General features: G+C 36.8%; 3 protein-coding genes across 10 annotated transcripts; 1 reads left to right on the forward strand and 2 right to left on the reverse strand.

The window, feature by feature from the left end:
- The first annotated feature begins 352 nt into the window (after positions 1–352).
- LOC112749035 (G-box-binding factor 1-like) lies at positions 353–5,688 on the forward strand. 7 transcript variants are annotated; one of them, XM_025797296.3, is made up of 13 exons: positions 692–957; positions 2,643–2,762; positions 2,978–3,148; positions 3,227–3,274; positions 3,344–3,433; positions 3,521–3,610; positions 3,792–3,952; positions 4,049–4,106; positions 4,313–4,361; positions 4,449–4,663; positions 4,808–4,885; positions 5,001–5,126; positions 5,236–5,688. In XM_025797296.3, the coding sequence occupies exons 3-13, from the start codon at positions 3,092–3,094 to the stop codon at positions 5,284–5,286; spliced, it is 1,023 nt and encodes a 340-aa protein (XP_025653081.1). In that variant the 5' UTR covers positions 692–957; positions 2,643–2,762; positions 2,978–3,091; the 3' UTR covers positions 5,287–5,688. The 7 variants fall into 7 exon arrangements, with proteins under 7 accessions (XP_025653079.1, XP_025653080.1, XP_025653085.1 ...); XM_025797298.3 differs by having other exon boundaries at positions 842–957; positions 2,993–3,148; XM_072218565.1 differs by lacking the exon at positions 692–957 and adding an exon at positions 985–1,709.
- A 297-nt stretch (positions 5,689–5,985) lies between these two features.
- Positions 5,986–9,289, reverse strand: LOC112749037 (HVA22-like protein k). Of its 2 annotated transcripts, none has more exons than XM_025797305.3 (8): positions 8,995–9,289; positions 8,715–8,773; positions 8,533–8,630; positions 8,133–8,184; positions 7,759–7,822; positions 6,790–6,885; positions 6,485–6,557; positions 5,986–6,392 (listed from the first exon to the last, which is right to left on the reverse strand). In XM_025797305.3, exons 1-8 carry the CDS (start codon positions 9,025–9,027, stop codon positions 6,283–6,285), a joined length of 585 nt encoding a protein of 194 aa, XP_025653090.1. In that variant the 5' UTR covers positions 9,028–9,289; the 3' UTR covers positions 5,986–6,282. The 2 variants fall into 2 exon arrangements, with proteins under 2 accessions (XP_025653090.1, XP_025653088.1); XM_025797303.3 differs by having other exon boundaries at positions 8,715–8,782; positions 8,995–9,219.
- Positions 9,290–12,044: 2,755 nt separating this feature from the next.
- LOC112749038 (scarecrow-like protein 15) lies at positions 12,045–14,156 on the reverse strand. Its single transcript, XM_025797307.3, has one exon. It carries the CDS (start codon positions 13,919–13,921, stop codon positions 12,410–12,412), a length of 1,512 nt encoding a protein of 503 aa, XP_025653092.1. The 5' UTR covers positions 13,922–14,156; the 3' UTR covers positions 12,045–12,409.
- Between the last annotated feature and the right edge of the window lie 2,084 nt (positions 14,157–16,240).

Genomic DNA, 16,240 nt, shown 5'->3' on the forward strand with positions numbered 1-16,240 from the left:
TTTTGGTCTCTCTGATATTATTGTTATAAAAAAATGTGAAAAGTGTAATTTCTAGTGTAATTCTTGTGTAGTTATTAAAGTAATAAAATAAAAAAAAATTAAAATTTTTTTTATTAATAATAATTTAAAACGCATGTTAATTAAATTCTTTATTTAAATCCTCCCAAATATTGGTGATGATTATGATGGGAGGATTAGTTAAGTGAAAAGGATTAGGCCACTTGGTTGAAGTTGAAAATGGTAAAAGAGAGAGAGAGCGTGGAGGCATTTGACATTTTGGAAGCATAAGAATTTTTCTTTGGTATGTGGCCGACAGCAACGAAGCAAAGTAGCCAACCAAGGAGTGGAAACCGGAGGCAATGTCACAAATACAGTGTGTGTGCGCGTGGCTACTCACAACGCATTCATTGCTTCCCAACAATTCCCAATTCCATATGCCTAACATAACATTTATCAAACTTAAAATGAAAATGAGAAAATAAGGAATATTGAATGTTATCCTATCCATCCAGTAAGGAGAAATTCGGGTGATGAGTCAGGGGGTGGGGTGTGTAAGTGCAGTTGGATGGAAGAGTAGGAAACCTAATCCAGTAACACATTGACAGCTGTAATCCTCTTGGCTCGCACGTGTCACCTCCAAAAGCCCTAAACCCACACACTCACTTTCACTTCCCTTTCCTTCCTCCAACTTGTTAGAGTTTGTTGCGAAATTTCAAGTCCTTCCCATTCCTATTTCGTCCCACAACTGCTCTCTCTCTCTCTCTCTCAATATTCTTTTCCTCTTTGGCTCCTTCCTTCATACTAGCACCACAACAAAACAAAACATAAGCATACAATATCATTAGTATAATTATAATTATTAGAGTTATAATTGGTATTATTAGAGGTGTAAATCCTGCTTGGACATCTATCCCTGTTGGAAGTCCACCTCATCTTTTCTTCACGCCATCGGAACAGGTCACACTCTCTCTCTCTCTCTCGCTCGCTTCGTTTTGCTGTAAATTTCTAGGTGTATTTCTGTGATAGTGATATTAGAGCCTTCTTTTCTTTCCCCTTGAATTTGAACTGCTTTGCTTTCTTCTCTGATTCAGTTGAAATTCCTTTCGCTTCGTGTTCCACTCTCTCGCCTAAATCCGAATTTCTTGTGTCTTTGGCATTCCAAATCCGAAATTTCTGATACATCACTCTGTCTATGTTAACGTGATTCATTGATTCTGTTTCCTTTTATCTTTTTAAAACTTAATTAGATGAGGAATAAATATTTTGACGGAGTCAAATCGCAGTTCTTATGTTTGAGAAAGCAACAAACGATTGGCCGCGTTCATCTATGACATAAAATAAGCAGGATTTTAATTTTGTTCGCTGATCTAAAATTGTGATTAAATTAGAGGCATCATCTTGTGGATAAGAAAGAGAAAAGTGGTGTTGAAAACTACTTTTTGGCTATTTGACAAGGAATAGGATAAGCAAACAACAATAAACAAATTAATAATTATTTTATTTTTATATTTTATATATATTTGTTCGTACACTATTAATGCTGTGCTATCACCGAACGATCTCTGCTTTAGAAAGTTACAAATGATGAGAGAACAGTAATCTCGGGACGAGACCATGGTATTTAGGGAGTCTCATCATCACTCCTATTAATTCCATGTGCAAGCTTTTTCTAATAAATGATCAACTTCGGAGGTTTCTATGGCCCTCTAGTAAGTATACAATACCTGTCTTTTTACAAGTAGTGTCAATCTTTGGTTAAGTAAATGAATATTGAAAGGAGAAGTTCTTGCATTGACTAGTCAACATGATTTGGGTTTATTAAACCGGAAAAGAAAACGGATAAGGTGAACTAACATTGACTTTAAAATGCATTTGTTGTGTATTTTGAGTTTTTCCCTAGGATAGGTAGACAACAACATTGCTCAACAATGTGAAAAATGGAGTTAAAAGAGTAAATTAATCCCAAATTTAATGAGTGGCATGAGTAATTAATATCTAATAGTAATCAAATTTATTGTATGTTGTTCATGTTGTTTAAGAAAGTCATTAGTTATCTAACATAACCTTTTTCATAATCAAATCCAAAATAAATAAAGGGTATGTGAAGGCAAATATCTATTTTAATTTACGATAATACTAGAAAAATAAAAAAAATTAAATTTATTTTATTTAATATTTATTAATTATTTTTTAATAAATACTAAATAAAACACGTACAGGCTGATTTTACTAAAGTTTTTTTATTAAATATTTTCGTTTAATTTATTATATATTCGCATTCAATATAAAGTAATATTGCCAGCTAATTAGAGACGCCATAGTATTCTTCTAATACAATCCATAATTTCATCATGATGGTATTGTGTTATCTGTTATGCAAGTGTTGCAACCGCTAGGACGTGTATTGCACGGCAGATTAGAACAAACACGTTATGTGATGAACGGTTAAACCATGATCGTCCCGATAAACGGAATAAGAGATTATTCAATCCTAAAAGTGAAATATAATGCACTACAAACCTAAAATAATATGAGCGTAAGAAGTGCATATAAACATTAATAGGTACATGACATAGATATAATGCTAGTGAAAAGATATAGCTTTGTCTCCTTTCTCTTTCATGCTTTCCTTTTGTAAATAGGGATTGAATCATCCCGTGTGATGCGTGATAAGATGCAGCTTTCCCTTGTCCTTGTCTTTGTCCTTCAGCTAATCAATAAATGTGTATAAAGTGATAGCCACTTTCGAGTAACGCTCACTGGTACGGATATAGATTTTTCTTCACTCAAATTATTGAATTCCCCATCTAGAAATGTGAAAATAATGTTGCTTCGGCTAGATACTCTGTAATTTAGATATCGTTATATGAAGCTTCTTTCCTTGATGATGATGTTAGTTGCACTAGCTTTTTGATGCATGAAGTTGAATGAAATCCAAGAAAATTATATTTTTTATTCATTGTGTATTTTCTGACAGGTGTGCTTGTTTAAGGTGGTAGAATTACTTACATGGCTATCAGAACTTGATCTGATTGCAAGTTATTTGGTTCGGTGGCAATATTGGAAGTGCAGTTTTTCTTAAGTGGTCTAGATGGGGACTGGGGAAGAAAGCACAGCTAAACCTTCTAAACCATCGTCTACAACTCAGGTTCTTTCTTTACCACCTCCTTTTTCTTCTTCTGCTCCTTGCACCCATCTCATTATGGTTTCTGTTTACTTCTTACAGGAGATTGCACCGGTTCCTTCCTATCCTGATTGGTCAAGCTCTATGCAGGTTGGTGATCAAAGTTGTGCAATCTGGCTTTTTTATTTGTGATACCTAACATGTTGGCTTTGGATTTAGGCTTATTATGCCCCTGGAGCCACTCCACCTCCTTTTTACGCCTCAACTGTTGCTTCTGCAGCTCCCCATCCCTATCTGTGGGGAGGCCAGGTAAATATCACATTTCATTTTTGGTAGGTGTGCTACCACATTCTGCATCTACGAATTTATCATTAAAGTTTTTTGTTTTTTTCTCAGCATCCTCTAATGCCACCATATGGTACTCCTGTTCCATATCCAGCTATATATCCTCCTGGGAGTGTCTATGCTCATCCTAGCATGGCAACGGTATTGCATTTGCTCCCTGGCATAAAAATATGAATTCTCTATAATATAATTTACTAATACAAGATGAACTCACATGTTGCTGGGAAATTTTATTTGCCAGGCCTGATATAGTTTGGAAGTTAATTAATGTTGGACATTTTTTTTTTTCTCTTTTTTTGTCTTCTCTTCAACATTTGGGTAGACTCCGAGTGCCCCACAGACCGAGTTTGTAGGCAAGGTACCCAACGGAAAAGATCGGAATTCTGCTAAAAATTTGAAGGGAACTTCTGCCAATAATGGTTCTAAAGCAGGAGAAAATGGAAAGGCAGGTTCAGGGTCAGGAAATGATGCAGTCTCACAAAGGTTTGGGAAGCCACTTGTTAATTTTGATCTCTTCTGAGACTTCTTTCTCAGTTAGCTTGCTTAATATGGATTTTTCACAAAAATTTTCATTGACAGTGGTGAAAGCGGTTCTGAGGGATCATCCGATGACAGTGATGAGAATGCTAACCATCAGGTAAAAATTTACTATTCAGCATCAGCAATCATCCTTTGCAGTAAATAGTACTTAACTTCCTGAAATATATTTGGATTGTAGCTATTTTACACTTAGCTTCCTATGCAACTTCATATATTTCACTAAAAGTAGATGGCTTAGTCGAAAGGAAGTTGATATTTTCCTGTTTTGTTTCTTGCTATCTTATGGTTTATATTTCTTTGTAGGAATCGGCTACAAACAAGAAAGGAAGCTTTGACAAAATGCTTGCTGATGGTATGTTGCATTCTTCTGCATGTTTTCCTATCTTTAATTTTTACATGGTTACTCGAGCAATTTTGTCTTAATTGTGAACTTTTTCAGGAGCCAATGCACAGAACAATGCCATAACTCAATCTTCTGGAAAGGCTGCTGTGTCAATGGCTGCAACTAATCTCAATATTGGAATGGACTTGTGGAATGCATCTTCTGCAGGTGCTGATGCTACAAAACTGAGAAACAATCAACCTGCCCCAGGAGCTGTCAACCCTCCTACTATAATGGGACGTGAAGTTGCACTTGGTGAACAGTGGATACAAGTATGATTTACACATTATCTTCTTGAACTTCAGGCCATATATTCCTTGTTTTAAAAAACGTTTCCTTTTTATCTTGTGTGTCTCTTAGTTATTTCCTTTACCTTGCAGAGCCTTAGCTTTCCTTTCCTATTTCGGTTTTTTTAGGACGAACGTGAGCTGAAGAGACAGAAAAGAAAACAGTCTAACAGAGAATCAGCTAGGAGGTCAAGACTACGCAAGCAGGTAGTTTACAGTTATCTTCATGCAAGCAATGGTTAAGGGATATCAATAATATTTCAGTGTTTCCAATGCTACAATTGGACATCCTTCAATGCTTTTCATTTGTTGTACCCACCAGGCTGAGTGTGAGGAGTTGCAAAAGAAGGTCGAGTCACTGGGAAACGAGAACCGGACTCTGAGAGAAGAACTTCAGAGAGTATCAGAAGAATGCGAGAAGCTTACAGCTGAAAATAATTCCATCAAGGTAAATTACACCTCCAATTTTATTGAACTGAATTAGCATTGACCAGGTTGTGGTCTTACAACCTTAGATTATGTCCTCTAACAATAATTTTGCTGTCAACACTCAACAGGAAGAGTTGGAAAGGTTATGTGGACCAGAAGCAGTTGCCAGCCTCGAATAAATCACCTTTTTGTTATCTTCATTATAAGGCAACCCCGAGGTTTGATCAATTCCCAGAGCTAGAAGAGACAGACTTGCAGCTGCAATTCTATCAATGCCGGTTCTATTAATTAATCGAGCATAGGATATAGTATAATTTTTCTTCTTTGTTCACTAATTTTATCATACCATTAATTAACCCTCAATTGTAATTCTCCTGATGTTATTATTATACACGTCATTTGTTGTTGTAATATTTCATCTGCCCTGAAGCGTAGATTATGTTAGGATAATTGAGCATCTGTGCTCAGAAATTAGTTTTGCAACTCATGTCATGATAACGCTTATATCTCCCAACACCGTGGGTGACTGGAACCACGTCTTTGTTCTCTCCTATATAATAATATCTGAGGATTTGAGGTGACTTGAGTCTTGAGGTTTCATTATCAGATTCTGGTAACTTTATCTAATGACAGCAACTAGCCAACTAATCTTACCTGTTAGCTTCGACAACTGAATAAAAGTTCAAGTTTTTTTGCTTTTCCCTTTTTAACGTGCAAGAGTCATTCCCACTTTTCTAGGTTAGGTTAACACTCACAAACGTGGCCCTTGCTTAAAATCAGGTAAGGTTTAGATTCCTCTGTTGCACCCTAATCCAATCTTTGAATACACGCCCTTAGTAAAGAAGACCAACTTTTAATCAAGACTACAAAAATAAAAATGAAATAAATAATTATTTGTCATATGATCTGAAAATAATTTACTACAACCCAAAGTTCACAGTTCATGAAACTAAATAAACTTCAAATTTGAGAGGAATATTGTCATATTCCGAGGTTGATAATACACGAGCAACAGCATGCGTGAATAAAAGGCTTGTAAGCAACACCACTGTACATTGTAGTTATCATGCTTTAGGCATCTAATTTCAACAAAATATTGACAGCTTCACAGTCACCTATGCAAAAAGCAGAAAATCTGACTAAAGGATTTAAGAAACATTTTAAAAACAAATCAGTTAGTTATTATTTTGGTCAGGCTCAGCATCAGAGGGGACCGCAGGGTCTTCGGATGGATTAGGCTGCCTTGATCTATCTGATTCAGTTGCCCCTCCCAGCATATGATCCGCTAATACAGATAAGAAAATTAAATTTGAAGGTTAGTAACTTATGTAATCAAGCACCAACTGTATTCCAGAGCTAAGAAACATAATCATCAACCTGAACCACTTATCTTCACCACCATGCTCCTGACAAACTGGATCTCTGCTTGATATGAACTCACAAGTTTGATCTGCAACCACAAGACAAATTCTACTCTAAAAACAGCATTCTTATTTTCTTTATTGACCAAGACATTTGAAACAGGATCCTCAGAAGATTCTTCCTGTCGACCATTGGCAGATAAAACTACACAATTTGATACTTAGAATATAAACAAGCTGCAAGGTTTTTCCTTGATTTCACCATCTTTGAGGAGATTACAAGGTTTTTCTTCTGAAATTTATAGCATCCGTGAAACATACCACTTCACAAGATGCAATGCCTAAAATTTGATCAACTTTTGCTTGATGCCTTGACAAAAATGGACGCAAATGCTTCATATATAATTGCTTTGCTCCCTGTTGAAGAACTAGCTTATCAGAATTCCGAGAGTTGGGCATCAAAGAGACATTGATATTCAATGGATGAATGTCCTAGAAGGCCAGGAATATAGTGCTAATAAAGAAAAACAATGCAAAATATTAAGAGGACAAAAGAAAGTCAATATATGGAGAAAAAGGAAAATTTTCTGGAGTTACAAGAGAAGAAAAAGAGAAAATAAAATTTGGGAATCAAGTTATGTCCCACAATGCCAATTGATTTCCACATTCTGAAATAATAAATGAACTACATGGTTACCAGGGCCTCAGAGCTTCATCTAACTGCAGCACTTATCAGCTATTAATCCTAACAGTCTTTGAATTTCAATTTTGTAGGGTTATATTTTGAACAATCTACCTTACCAAAATTCACAACTTCTTATTCTATTAGATTTGTATCTAGACCTATGCAGTGTCAAACCATAACAACTGACCACAGATCCACACAACTCAATGGTTTTGCAGATTAGTTATTATCTCTATGTCTACCGAATAGTTGCCCATACAGCATTTTCCAGATCCTAATACTTATTCATCTGATGAGTAGAGTAAGGATGCATTTCAAGCAAAAAAAAAATGAAGAAATTTTGATTTTATCTAAGAAACTACCACAGTTATCAAACATCTAGTGAACTGTTTGGCTTCTTTGGAAATCCAGATATACAGGTAAACAAATCAAGGTAAAAAAATAATAAAATGAAGAAAAAAGAAGTAGATAAAGATAATAAGAGTTATGACTTAGAGATGAAAAGAAAAAAGGATACGGACAGAAGATAGATTGGTGAAAAGTAATTGAGATGCAGATGAGTACAAATAAAGAGAAACCTAACTCTATGTCAAAATAAAACTCACATCGGTCGAAGGAAGTTGCAACCAAACAAGAAATGCAAACTTAATGTGATAGTACATAGGAAACCTGCAAAAATGTTTAAAGAATTACAAGTGACTCAAACCAAGAAGTGCATGAAGCCAATAATCCAGATAAACATGCTCCTAATTTCAAATTGGCAAATAAATGAATGAGGAAACTACCAAACTTGAAAAGAAAAATTCTTATATGAAAATTCTTGTTAACTGGAAGGTAGTATCTCACATTAAAAAGAAAACGTAGACCATAGAACATTGAAAATTTTAGTGGGAATACCCAACTCAATAGAGTAGGATGAGATCAAAATTAACCTAGAAATTTATACTAAAAGATAGGAGGGAAAAAAATAACCCTATACCAAGAAATAAGCTTGTCTGTGAATACTTCGACGAGGCTGAATGAGCCATAAGCTGCAAATTTCAAAAGGGGAGAAAAAATCATAAATAATGTAACAGAATCCATGTTAAGTTCAGACTTCAGACACTAACACTAAGAGCTTGAATCTAAAGTTAAAAACACTACACTATCTCTATCTTTGTTCAGTGGAAACTCATGTGCAATTGTTTTAATGTGAAGTTGATAATTAAAAATCGTTAAATGACAATTTAATCATGTATGTCAAATTATCTAACCGAACTGAACTACAACTTCAGACAACTGTATATAGTTTCCAGCTTATTTAGGGGGTGATGCAAATATATTAGAAAACAAAATAAAACGAAAAGTGTAAGACTATAAGAGTAAAGGGGAAAAGGTACCTGCCCAGTAGAGAAGACACTTGCGTTGAGCATTTTGATCCCTACTTTCTATTGCCTTGAATGTAGAGTACACAGGCAAAGCAATTCCCACTGAACAGCTGCAACAAGAAGCACAAAGTAAAAGGGAGTAAATAGTTGAATAACAAATTGAACCAAATCTAGCGGAATGAGAAATACCATACCATGCAGTCCGAATTACAATGTTGGAGCCGAGAGGGCAGAGGAGTAAACGGAGTCCAACCTGCAACAACTAGTTCAGTTAACAACACACCTCAATCAATCCATCAAACGACAGAATTCATGTTTCAATTCCAATCGAGACTTTCCTGAAGCTATAGAAATCGGGAACACCATTGTAATTAATAATTAAAAGAAAAAGGAAATAGTGGGGTGCAGATCAAATCCCTAGCTGATGAAAAACCAAAACAAAAGAGGGGAATAAGAAGAGAGAAGGGTGCAGACCTCGCCAGTTAAGTTTGATCCAAGCAGAGCCATGCCAATTCTAAACCCCTTCCAACTCCAGAACAATGCAAATTCAAGTTTTGTGGGTTTTTTGTTTTTTGTTTTTTTGTTTTTTTTTACTAACTTTTCGCTGATCGGAGTTGGTTTGTCGTTGGCCAATTAACTGCACGGAATTCGAACTAGAGAGATGCTAATTGAGAGATGTAGAAGAAAGGCCGAAAGAGCAAACCATTGTTGCGGCCCAACATATGGATATTAAACAATTCGCTCCAGCCCAAAAGATGACCATGCCCTTTCACATTTTTTATTCAAGCATGTTTGGAATAAGAAATGATGTCAATTGAAAAAACAAATCAAATGATTTATTAATTAAATTGATTTACTTGTCGATAATAATTTTATTAATTAAATAAATTTAAATCCCAATAAATTCTATCAGGACAATAGAACTTCAAAATAAGTAAAATAAAGTTCTATGCAACACAATAAATTCTTCCTTCTCATTTGTTAGTTGAAAAAAAAAAAAAAAACCGGTGGTTATTTACTTTTAGAAAAAATTTATAGGCTCAACTATAATATAAGTTAACTAAATTAATTTTTTATTTTTAATTTTAAAATTTAAAAAAATTAAGATAGTAAAAAAATATTTTTTTATAAAAAATATATTTTTTAAATTAGTTAGTTAAAATTGAGTTCTGTTGATTTTTTAGTGAAACTTACTTTTAAGAAGAGAGAAACAAAAATTTTTGTTTTGTATTTATTTGATAATAAATTAAATATAAGATAAAATAAATAATAAAAATAAAAAATATTTAAAAAAAATATAATTATAAAAAATTGGAAATAATAATAAAAAAAATCAGTTGAATCTTCAGAAAATATATAAAATATATTTTTATTGAGAATATGTTAAGTTTCTCTTTGCTACATGAGTGTCTTCAATGAGATTGTATACTTAGAAGAAAGGAAAGGTGCTAGTGTGTTAGTATTATGGAACTTGTGGATATAAAGTTAAATGACGGTTACGTGGTTCAGAGGTCAATCATGTCAGATTGATAGAATGTTGTTATCATTTGGAGCATTTAGTTGAAAAGGAATGACAAATTTTTCAAGAATCAAGAATTAGGTATTGTAGGGATAATCAACAAGTTGATTAAGAGTTACAAAAAGTGGAGTGATATTTGATTTTTTGGTGTTGATGATTTTGCCAAAGATAATTAAAATTAATTTATTTTATTTTTTTAGTACTTTTCTGTTGATGTTTCGCCTTATTATGTTGAGTTTTTTGTTTAAAAAAATATAAAATATACTAATTTAATATTAGATGGCACAATATTTGTATTAATATTTTATTTATCAAATACAATTTTGTATTTATGTAACTTATGCTTAAATTCTTATTTTCTATTTCAAGCGTCATAAGCTGCTCATAATAGTGCGTTAATTAAACAGTAAAGTTGCATGTATAATACTAAATAGGGATAAGTACGATTTTGGTCTCTCACGTTAAGGGTTAGAATCGAAATCGTCCCTCGTGTATATTTTGATTTAAAATCATTCTTAACGTATTTTTTTGTATTAAAATCGTCCTTTTAAATTTTTTTGGACAAAAATGCCCTCCACTACCATCATCACCTTTACCTCCATCACCACCAGCACATTTACTCCCACCATCACCACCACCTTTACCTCCACCACCAAGAAAAACAACTTCAATAAAATCAACATCATCATCATCAACAACACCCACTGCCACTCCACCACCACCAACGCCGCCGCCGTCCCCCTCCCCGCTTTCCCCTTCCCCCTCCCCCTCACCCCGCATCCCCCTTCCTCCCACCCCGCATCCCCTCCCCCTCCCCGCCTCCCCCTTCCCCCCACCCGTCCCCTCCCCCTCCCCATCTTCCCTTTCCCTCCACCTCCACCTCCACCTCCACCTCCACACAGAGAAGCAGAAACAGAAGATCAACAAATCAGAAACAGAAAGCAACAGAAGATCAACAAATCAGAAACAGAAAGCAACAATAATATTCCACAAATCAGCAAGAAGAAGAAGAAGAAGCGGCAGGTGGCGGTGCGGCGGTGGGGTCGGCGAGGTGGCGAGGCAGAGGCAGAGGTGGCGAGGCGCCCTCGATGGCGACGGCTCTAAGGGAGACGATGAGGGCGACGGATCCAGCGGCGGTGGGAACAGCCGAGGCAGACAGCGACAGCCGACGACAAGGAGGTCACGGCGGCGATGGTGGTGGCGACTGAAGCACGAACGGCGGCGACAGGGTCTGACGGCAGCAACGCGAGCAGCAGCGAGCTGCTCCCTCCCCGGCGCCATCCCCCTCCCCCCTCCCCTGCCCCTGCACCTTCGTATACCCCCCAACCCACGCGTTTTCTTCCCCCCTTTCCCAAACACGCGTTTTGTTTTGTTTTTTTATTATTTTATAACTTTTATTATTAAAATAGGAATAGGGGTAGTTTAGGTATTAATTTAAAAATTTTAATAAAAAAGACGATTTTAATACAAAAAAAAAACATTAAGGATTATTTTAAATCCAAAATTAGAAGAGGGGCGATTTCGATTCTGACCCTTAATGTGAGGGACCAAAATCGTACTTATCCCTACTAAATACAATGATTTCAAGAATTTATAATAATTATAATAACAAAATGTCACACTGTGAAAGCTAGAGTAGAATCAAAGTGGTATGCTAGGCTAGCAGCATTGGTTTTTCTCCCCCTTTGCTTTTGTGGAGATGCTCTCACCCGATGGAGGTGCTACAGAATGTTCTTCCTGCCCAGGCCAAACATATTTCTTCATGTGATCATGTGACGTCAAAGTCAAACAACAAAGCCAGTTTGGTTCTCGGAACATATTTTCATACCGCTAATAACAAAACCAGAAAGAAAGAACCATCATGTGATTATTCAAAGCTTATTATTCCATACTGAATATGCTCGATCGATCGTAATTCCACAAACCTTTGATTTCTCACTTTTGCAGCAAAATACCCCATACCATACCATAAGGCATAAAGAGATAGAAAGGACACTACTTCGAATTTTGACAACCAGCAAAGTTCATTAACATAACAAGAGCCACTGAAGCACATAATGCAACAGACTTAGCTTATCTTCAACAAAGAAAGACGCCCCAATTTAACTGAACAAAACAAAATGGTGGGAATAAATACAAGTTTATCTACTTCCCCCCTTTCTTTTCTCTTTTTGTGTTTCTTTCCCCAATTCACTAATAAAAAACTACTGCGTTACGAGTTGCAAGTTGGAAGCTAATTACCCCTATATATATATTATTATTATTATTATTATTACAATTATTTGATTATGATGATTACAGTACTCTCTATTTTGGTTGTAGTGTAGTGAACTGAAATCCCTTCCCCAATAATGATTTTCTTTCCCTATCCTAACATCGCCAAGCTGACGTGGCAACCATGGCCCTCTCGTGCCAGAACAGCACAAGCTCAGCTTGGCGTTTTGCCACGTGGAAGCCCCTGATTTGCACCTTAGCCAGCAAGCACTCCGCCTGAAAATCCGCGAACTGGCTTAACTGCACCGGCCTCATTCCGGCACCATAGAAAGCCTCTCTCCACGGCGGAACCCTCCGCCCCGCTCCCTCCACCGCCGCTAGTATCTTCGGGCGCAGCAGAAGCATCTCGATCCTCCTCACCCACTCCCCTCCCGCAACCATCGACGCGTCCAGCGACTCCAGCATCATCGAGTAGAACTCTAGACTGCTCACCACGCCGCGCCGGAACGACGCCGCTGCCGCGGCCTCCGTCCACCCCTCCCCGTCCACGAACACCACCACGCTCGGCGAAACCCTCCGAACGTCCGCCAGGAAGGCCGCGGTGCTCCCAGCGGATCCGAGCCGTCGGAATATCGCAGGCGAGAGAAGAACGGCGGTTTTCTCGCCATCGACGAACTTCACCGCCTTAAAGGACAGCGTCTCGAAGTTGCAGAGGGGCACAAACTCGACCTGGACGCGGATCCTGAGCTCGTGCGCGAACTGGCTGAGATTCTCCCGAATCAGTTTGCTCTCGACGGCGTACTCTTCGGGAACGACGGCGGTGATGCGCAGAAGCGGCGATCCGTGTTTCAAGGAATCCGCCTTTTCTGCAATCTCCTTCATGAGCGAAGCATACTGGATCCCTAATCCGATATCAAAATCAAGGACGTGCATGAAGGAGGAGCCATGAAAGGCCTCAAGGAGCGCCTGGTTGGTGGTGAAGATGGAGAACATAGGGATCGGTGAGATTCCAGAGAAGGCCTTGAATGTTCTGACGCAGTGGACGATCTCAACGAGGGAGGAGAAACGCGGAGTGCGATTGGAACCGGAGAGGAGGCCCTGGAGAGCTTCCTTGAAGTAGAAGGCGGCGCGTTGGAGAGGCTTTGCACCCGCGGGGGATCGGAGGCGTTGATTGAGTCGCTCCAATATGACGTGAGCCACGTGGAGGTGGTTGGTGTCGAAGCAATCGGCAGCACGGATGAGCTCCTCTATGAAATCGAAGCCGGTGGCAGCAGAATTATTGGAGGTGTCGTGGAGGAGGTGGTCGAGGGTGGCAGTGGCGTTGGCGTAGTTGTAGGACATGGTTTGGATGTCTGGGAATTCGGAGTGTGGGTCGAAGGAAGGAGAGAAGTCAGGGACATTAGGGAGGGTGGTCTTGAACAAGGGTGGGTTGGAGTCTTCGTGGAATCCAAGGTCCTTCATGATGGAGTCCCAATCAAGATTGTGCAGGACATGGTCCTCCAGCTGGTCAAGACACTCTTGCTGTGTGTTGGGTGCAGTAGCCACCAGCGCAGCCACTGCCTTCTCAGGGGTGGGGCTTCTACACAGGTCGAGCACCGATGTGGGCTCGAGGCCGATTGTGCTTTCTACGGGTTTATTGTTTTGGGATGACGAAACGGGAACTCTCATCTCTGGCTAGGCACCACCTCCTTTGCTCAAAGTGGATCGCAGGAGAAGGGAAGGCTTTTTTGCTTCTGATGATTGTAGCCCTTTTTATCTTTGCGTCTCTATGTTGGTGTGGTGGGGTTACTTCTCTAACTTATCTATCTATATAACACTACAAGCTGCCCATTAATTTACTATTTAGATTATTAACTACGTAAACAATTAAATATATAATAATAACTTCAATTATATATATTCAAAGATATTTTCAAAAATTTTGCACCATTTCTAATATATATAGCTAACTATATACTCTCCTTATTAACGCCTATGCATTAGTGATTTGTGTGCTAATTAAGTATGAGTTATCTGATTTCACTATGCTTGACATGAGTTAGTTACGTTGTTTCTTTTCCACCCTTTTTTTATGGTCGCTTGTGAGACTTGAAGGTTAAGCCTTGTGGTGTTGCATGCCTTTTCTCTTTGCTTTTCTTGCTTGAAAGCTCAAAAGCTTATTTCCTTCAATTTAAACAGCCCCCCGGATATTTAATTTTAAATTTATAACATTGGAAATTCTGGTTAAAATTAAAATGCCTAACTTCATGTCTTAAACAACTTGCCCTGAAAGAAGGAAAAAAAGATAATGGTATTGCTTTGTTGCGTCAAAATTGTCATAGATATATAACTGGCATACCTGCATTTTAGATTGAAAGGCTTATATAACAAACTAATAATCCACACCAATTTCATCAGTAGAATCCCCATCCAACTCCCATCTCTGTCATAAAAAAATTGGCGTCTAACCATAAACCCCTTTTAATTATAAACAATTTCTAATCACACGAGGATGATATATATTACATTTAAATGAACAATGAAAGACGAGGGATCTATCCATACCGGCGCCACACACTCAAAACTCTATCACATCTCTTTCTTATGAAACATCTATTTCATAATATTAAAATTGTTTATAGGGTGAACAAAAGCTTCAAACACAGACAAATGAGAATAGTTGGCTAAAAATGATTATTGGATTTTATGGAATTTTGAATAGTTATGTGTGTGGCAAAATTGTAAGATATTATTTGTGTTTATATAAAATAAGTATTTTAGATATTCTGTTCGATGCAGCTGAATTTATTAGCTTTTTTATATAGTTGTAACTTGTAAGTTTGTTTGAGGTTGTCTTTTGGATGATTGATATTCTTAATGCTAATGTCAAAGAGAAATATTAACTATATATAAGCTACCTCAAATATTTTTCTCTTCATTTAAATCGAACTTGTAACACAACTGATCGGGGAAAAAAAAAATCTTTGCTATGGATTATGGAATGTGCAATGACATTACCTTCCCTCATGACAAACGCGAAGGAAAATTGTCCAAAGTTATACAATATATTCCTTTTTTTTTTTTTTGCTTAAAGTATCACAAATATGATATTTTTTCTAAGGGTCAGATTAAAATATTGCACTTCCATTTTTATTGAAATTGCAAAAATACTTTTTTTTTTTTTTTAATACAAATGCACACTTTCAACTAAATACTCGGCTTCCACACGAGGAAAGAACGTTGTCAAGGATATATCACTAGTAAACGAAGTCCATTTAAAGAAAAATGTTTAGCTAACATATAGTGTAAGAATAAATATTAAAGTTATTAATTAAAATAAAATATAAAAGATTATACAAAATTTAAATTGCTAATTATATATTTATTAAAATAAAATGTATAAAACATTCTGCTAATAGTAATATTTAGCTAAACCCTAAAAGATAAAATAAGTAAATAGAAAAATAAATGGTTTAATAATTTGTTGTCTACTCAACAAAAGAATATGACCATTTTTTTAAAGATTTGGATCCTCTAAAGTTTGAATTTTACTTTAGAGAATAAAATGTGATCTTCTACTCTTGAATAATTTATCTTTTATATTTATTTTTTGTCTTACCTATGAAATCAATGGTGAGAGATCACACTTTACTCTCTAAGGTGAAATTCAAACTTTAAAGGATCCAAATCCTTTTTTTAAATATTATATGAAGAAATTATTTTGAACAAATTTATCATAATTGATAATTTTATTAAGAGAAAAAGACAAATAGGTCCTTGATCTTTTATCCCTCGGACATTTTCATTCCTGACCATTGAAAAATACTTTTAAGTTCCTGACCTTCACAAAACTTGGACGGATCAGTCCCTAACGGAGGCATTTGGACGGATCAGTCCCTGATGGAGGCATTTGGACAGAGGGACTGATCCGTCCAAGTTTTGTGAAGGTCAGGAACTTAAAAATATTTTTCAATGATCAGAGACAGAAATGTCTGCGGGACAAAAGGT

This window comes from Arachis hypogaea, chromosome 15 (genome assembly GCF_003086295.3).
Source record: "Arachis hypogaea cultivar Tifrunner chromosome 15, arahy.Tifrunner.gnm2.J5K5, whole genome shotgun sequence".
NCBI classification, from domain to species: Eukaryota; Viridiplantae; Streptophyta; class Magnoliopsida; order Fabales; family Fabaceae; genus Arachis; species Arachis hypogaea.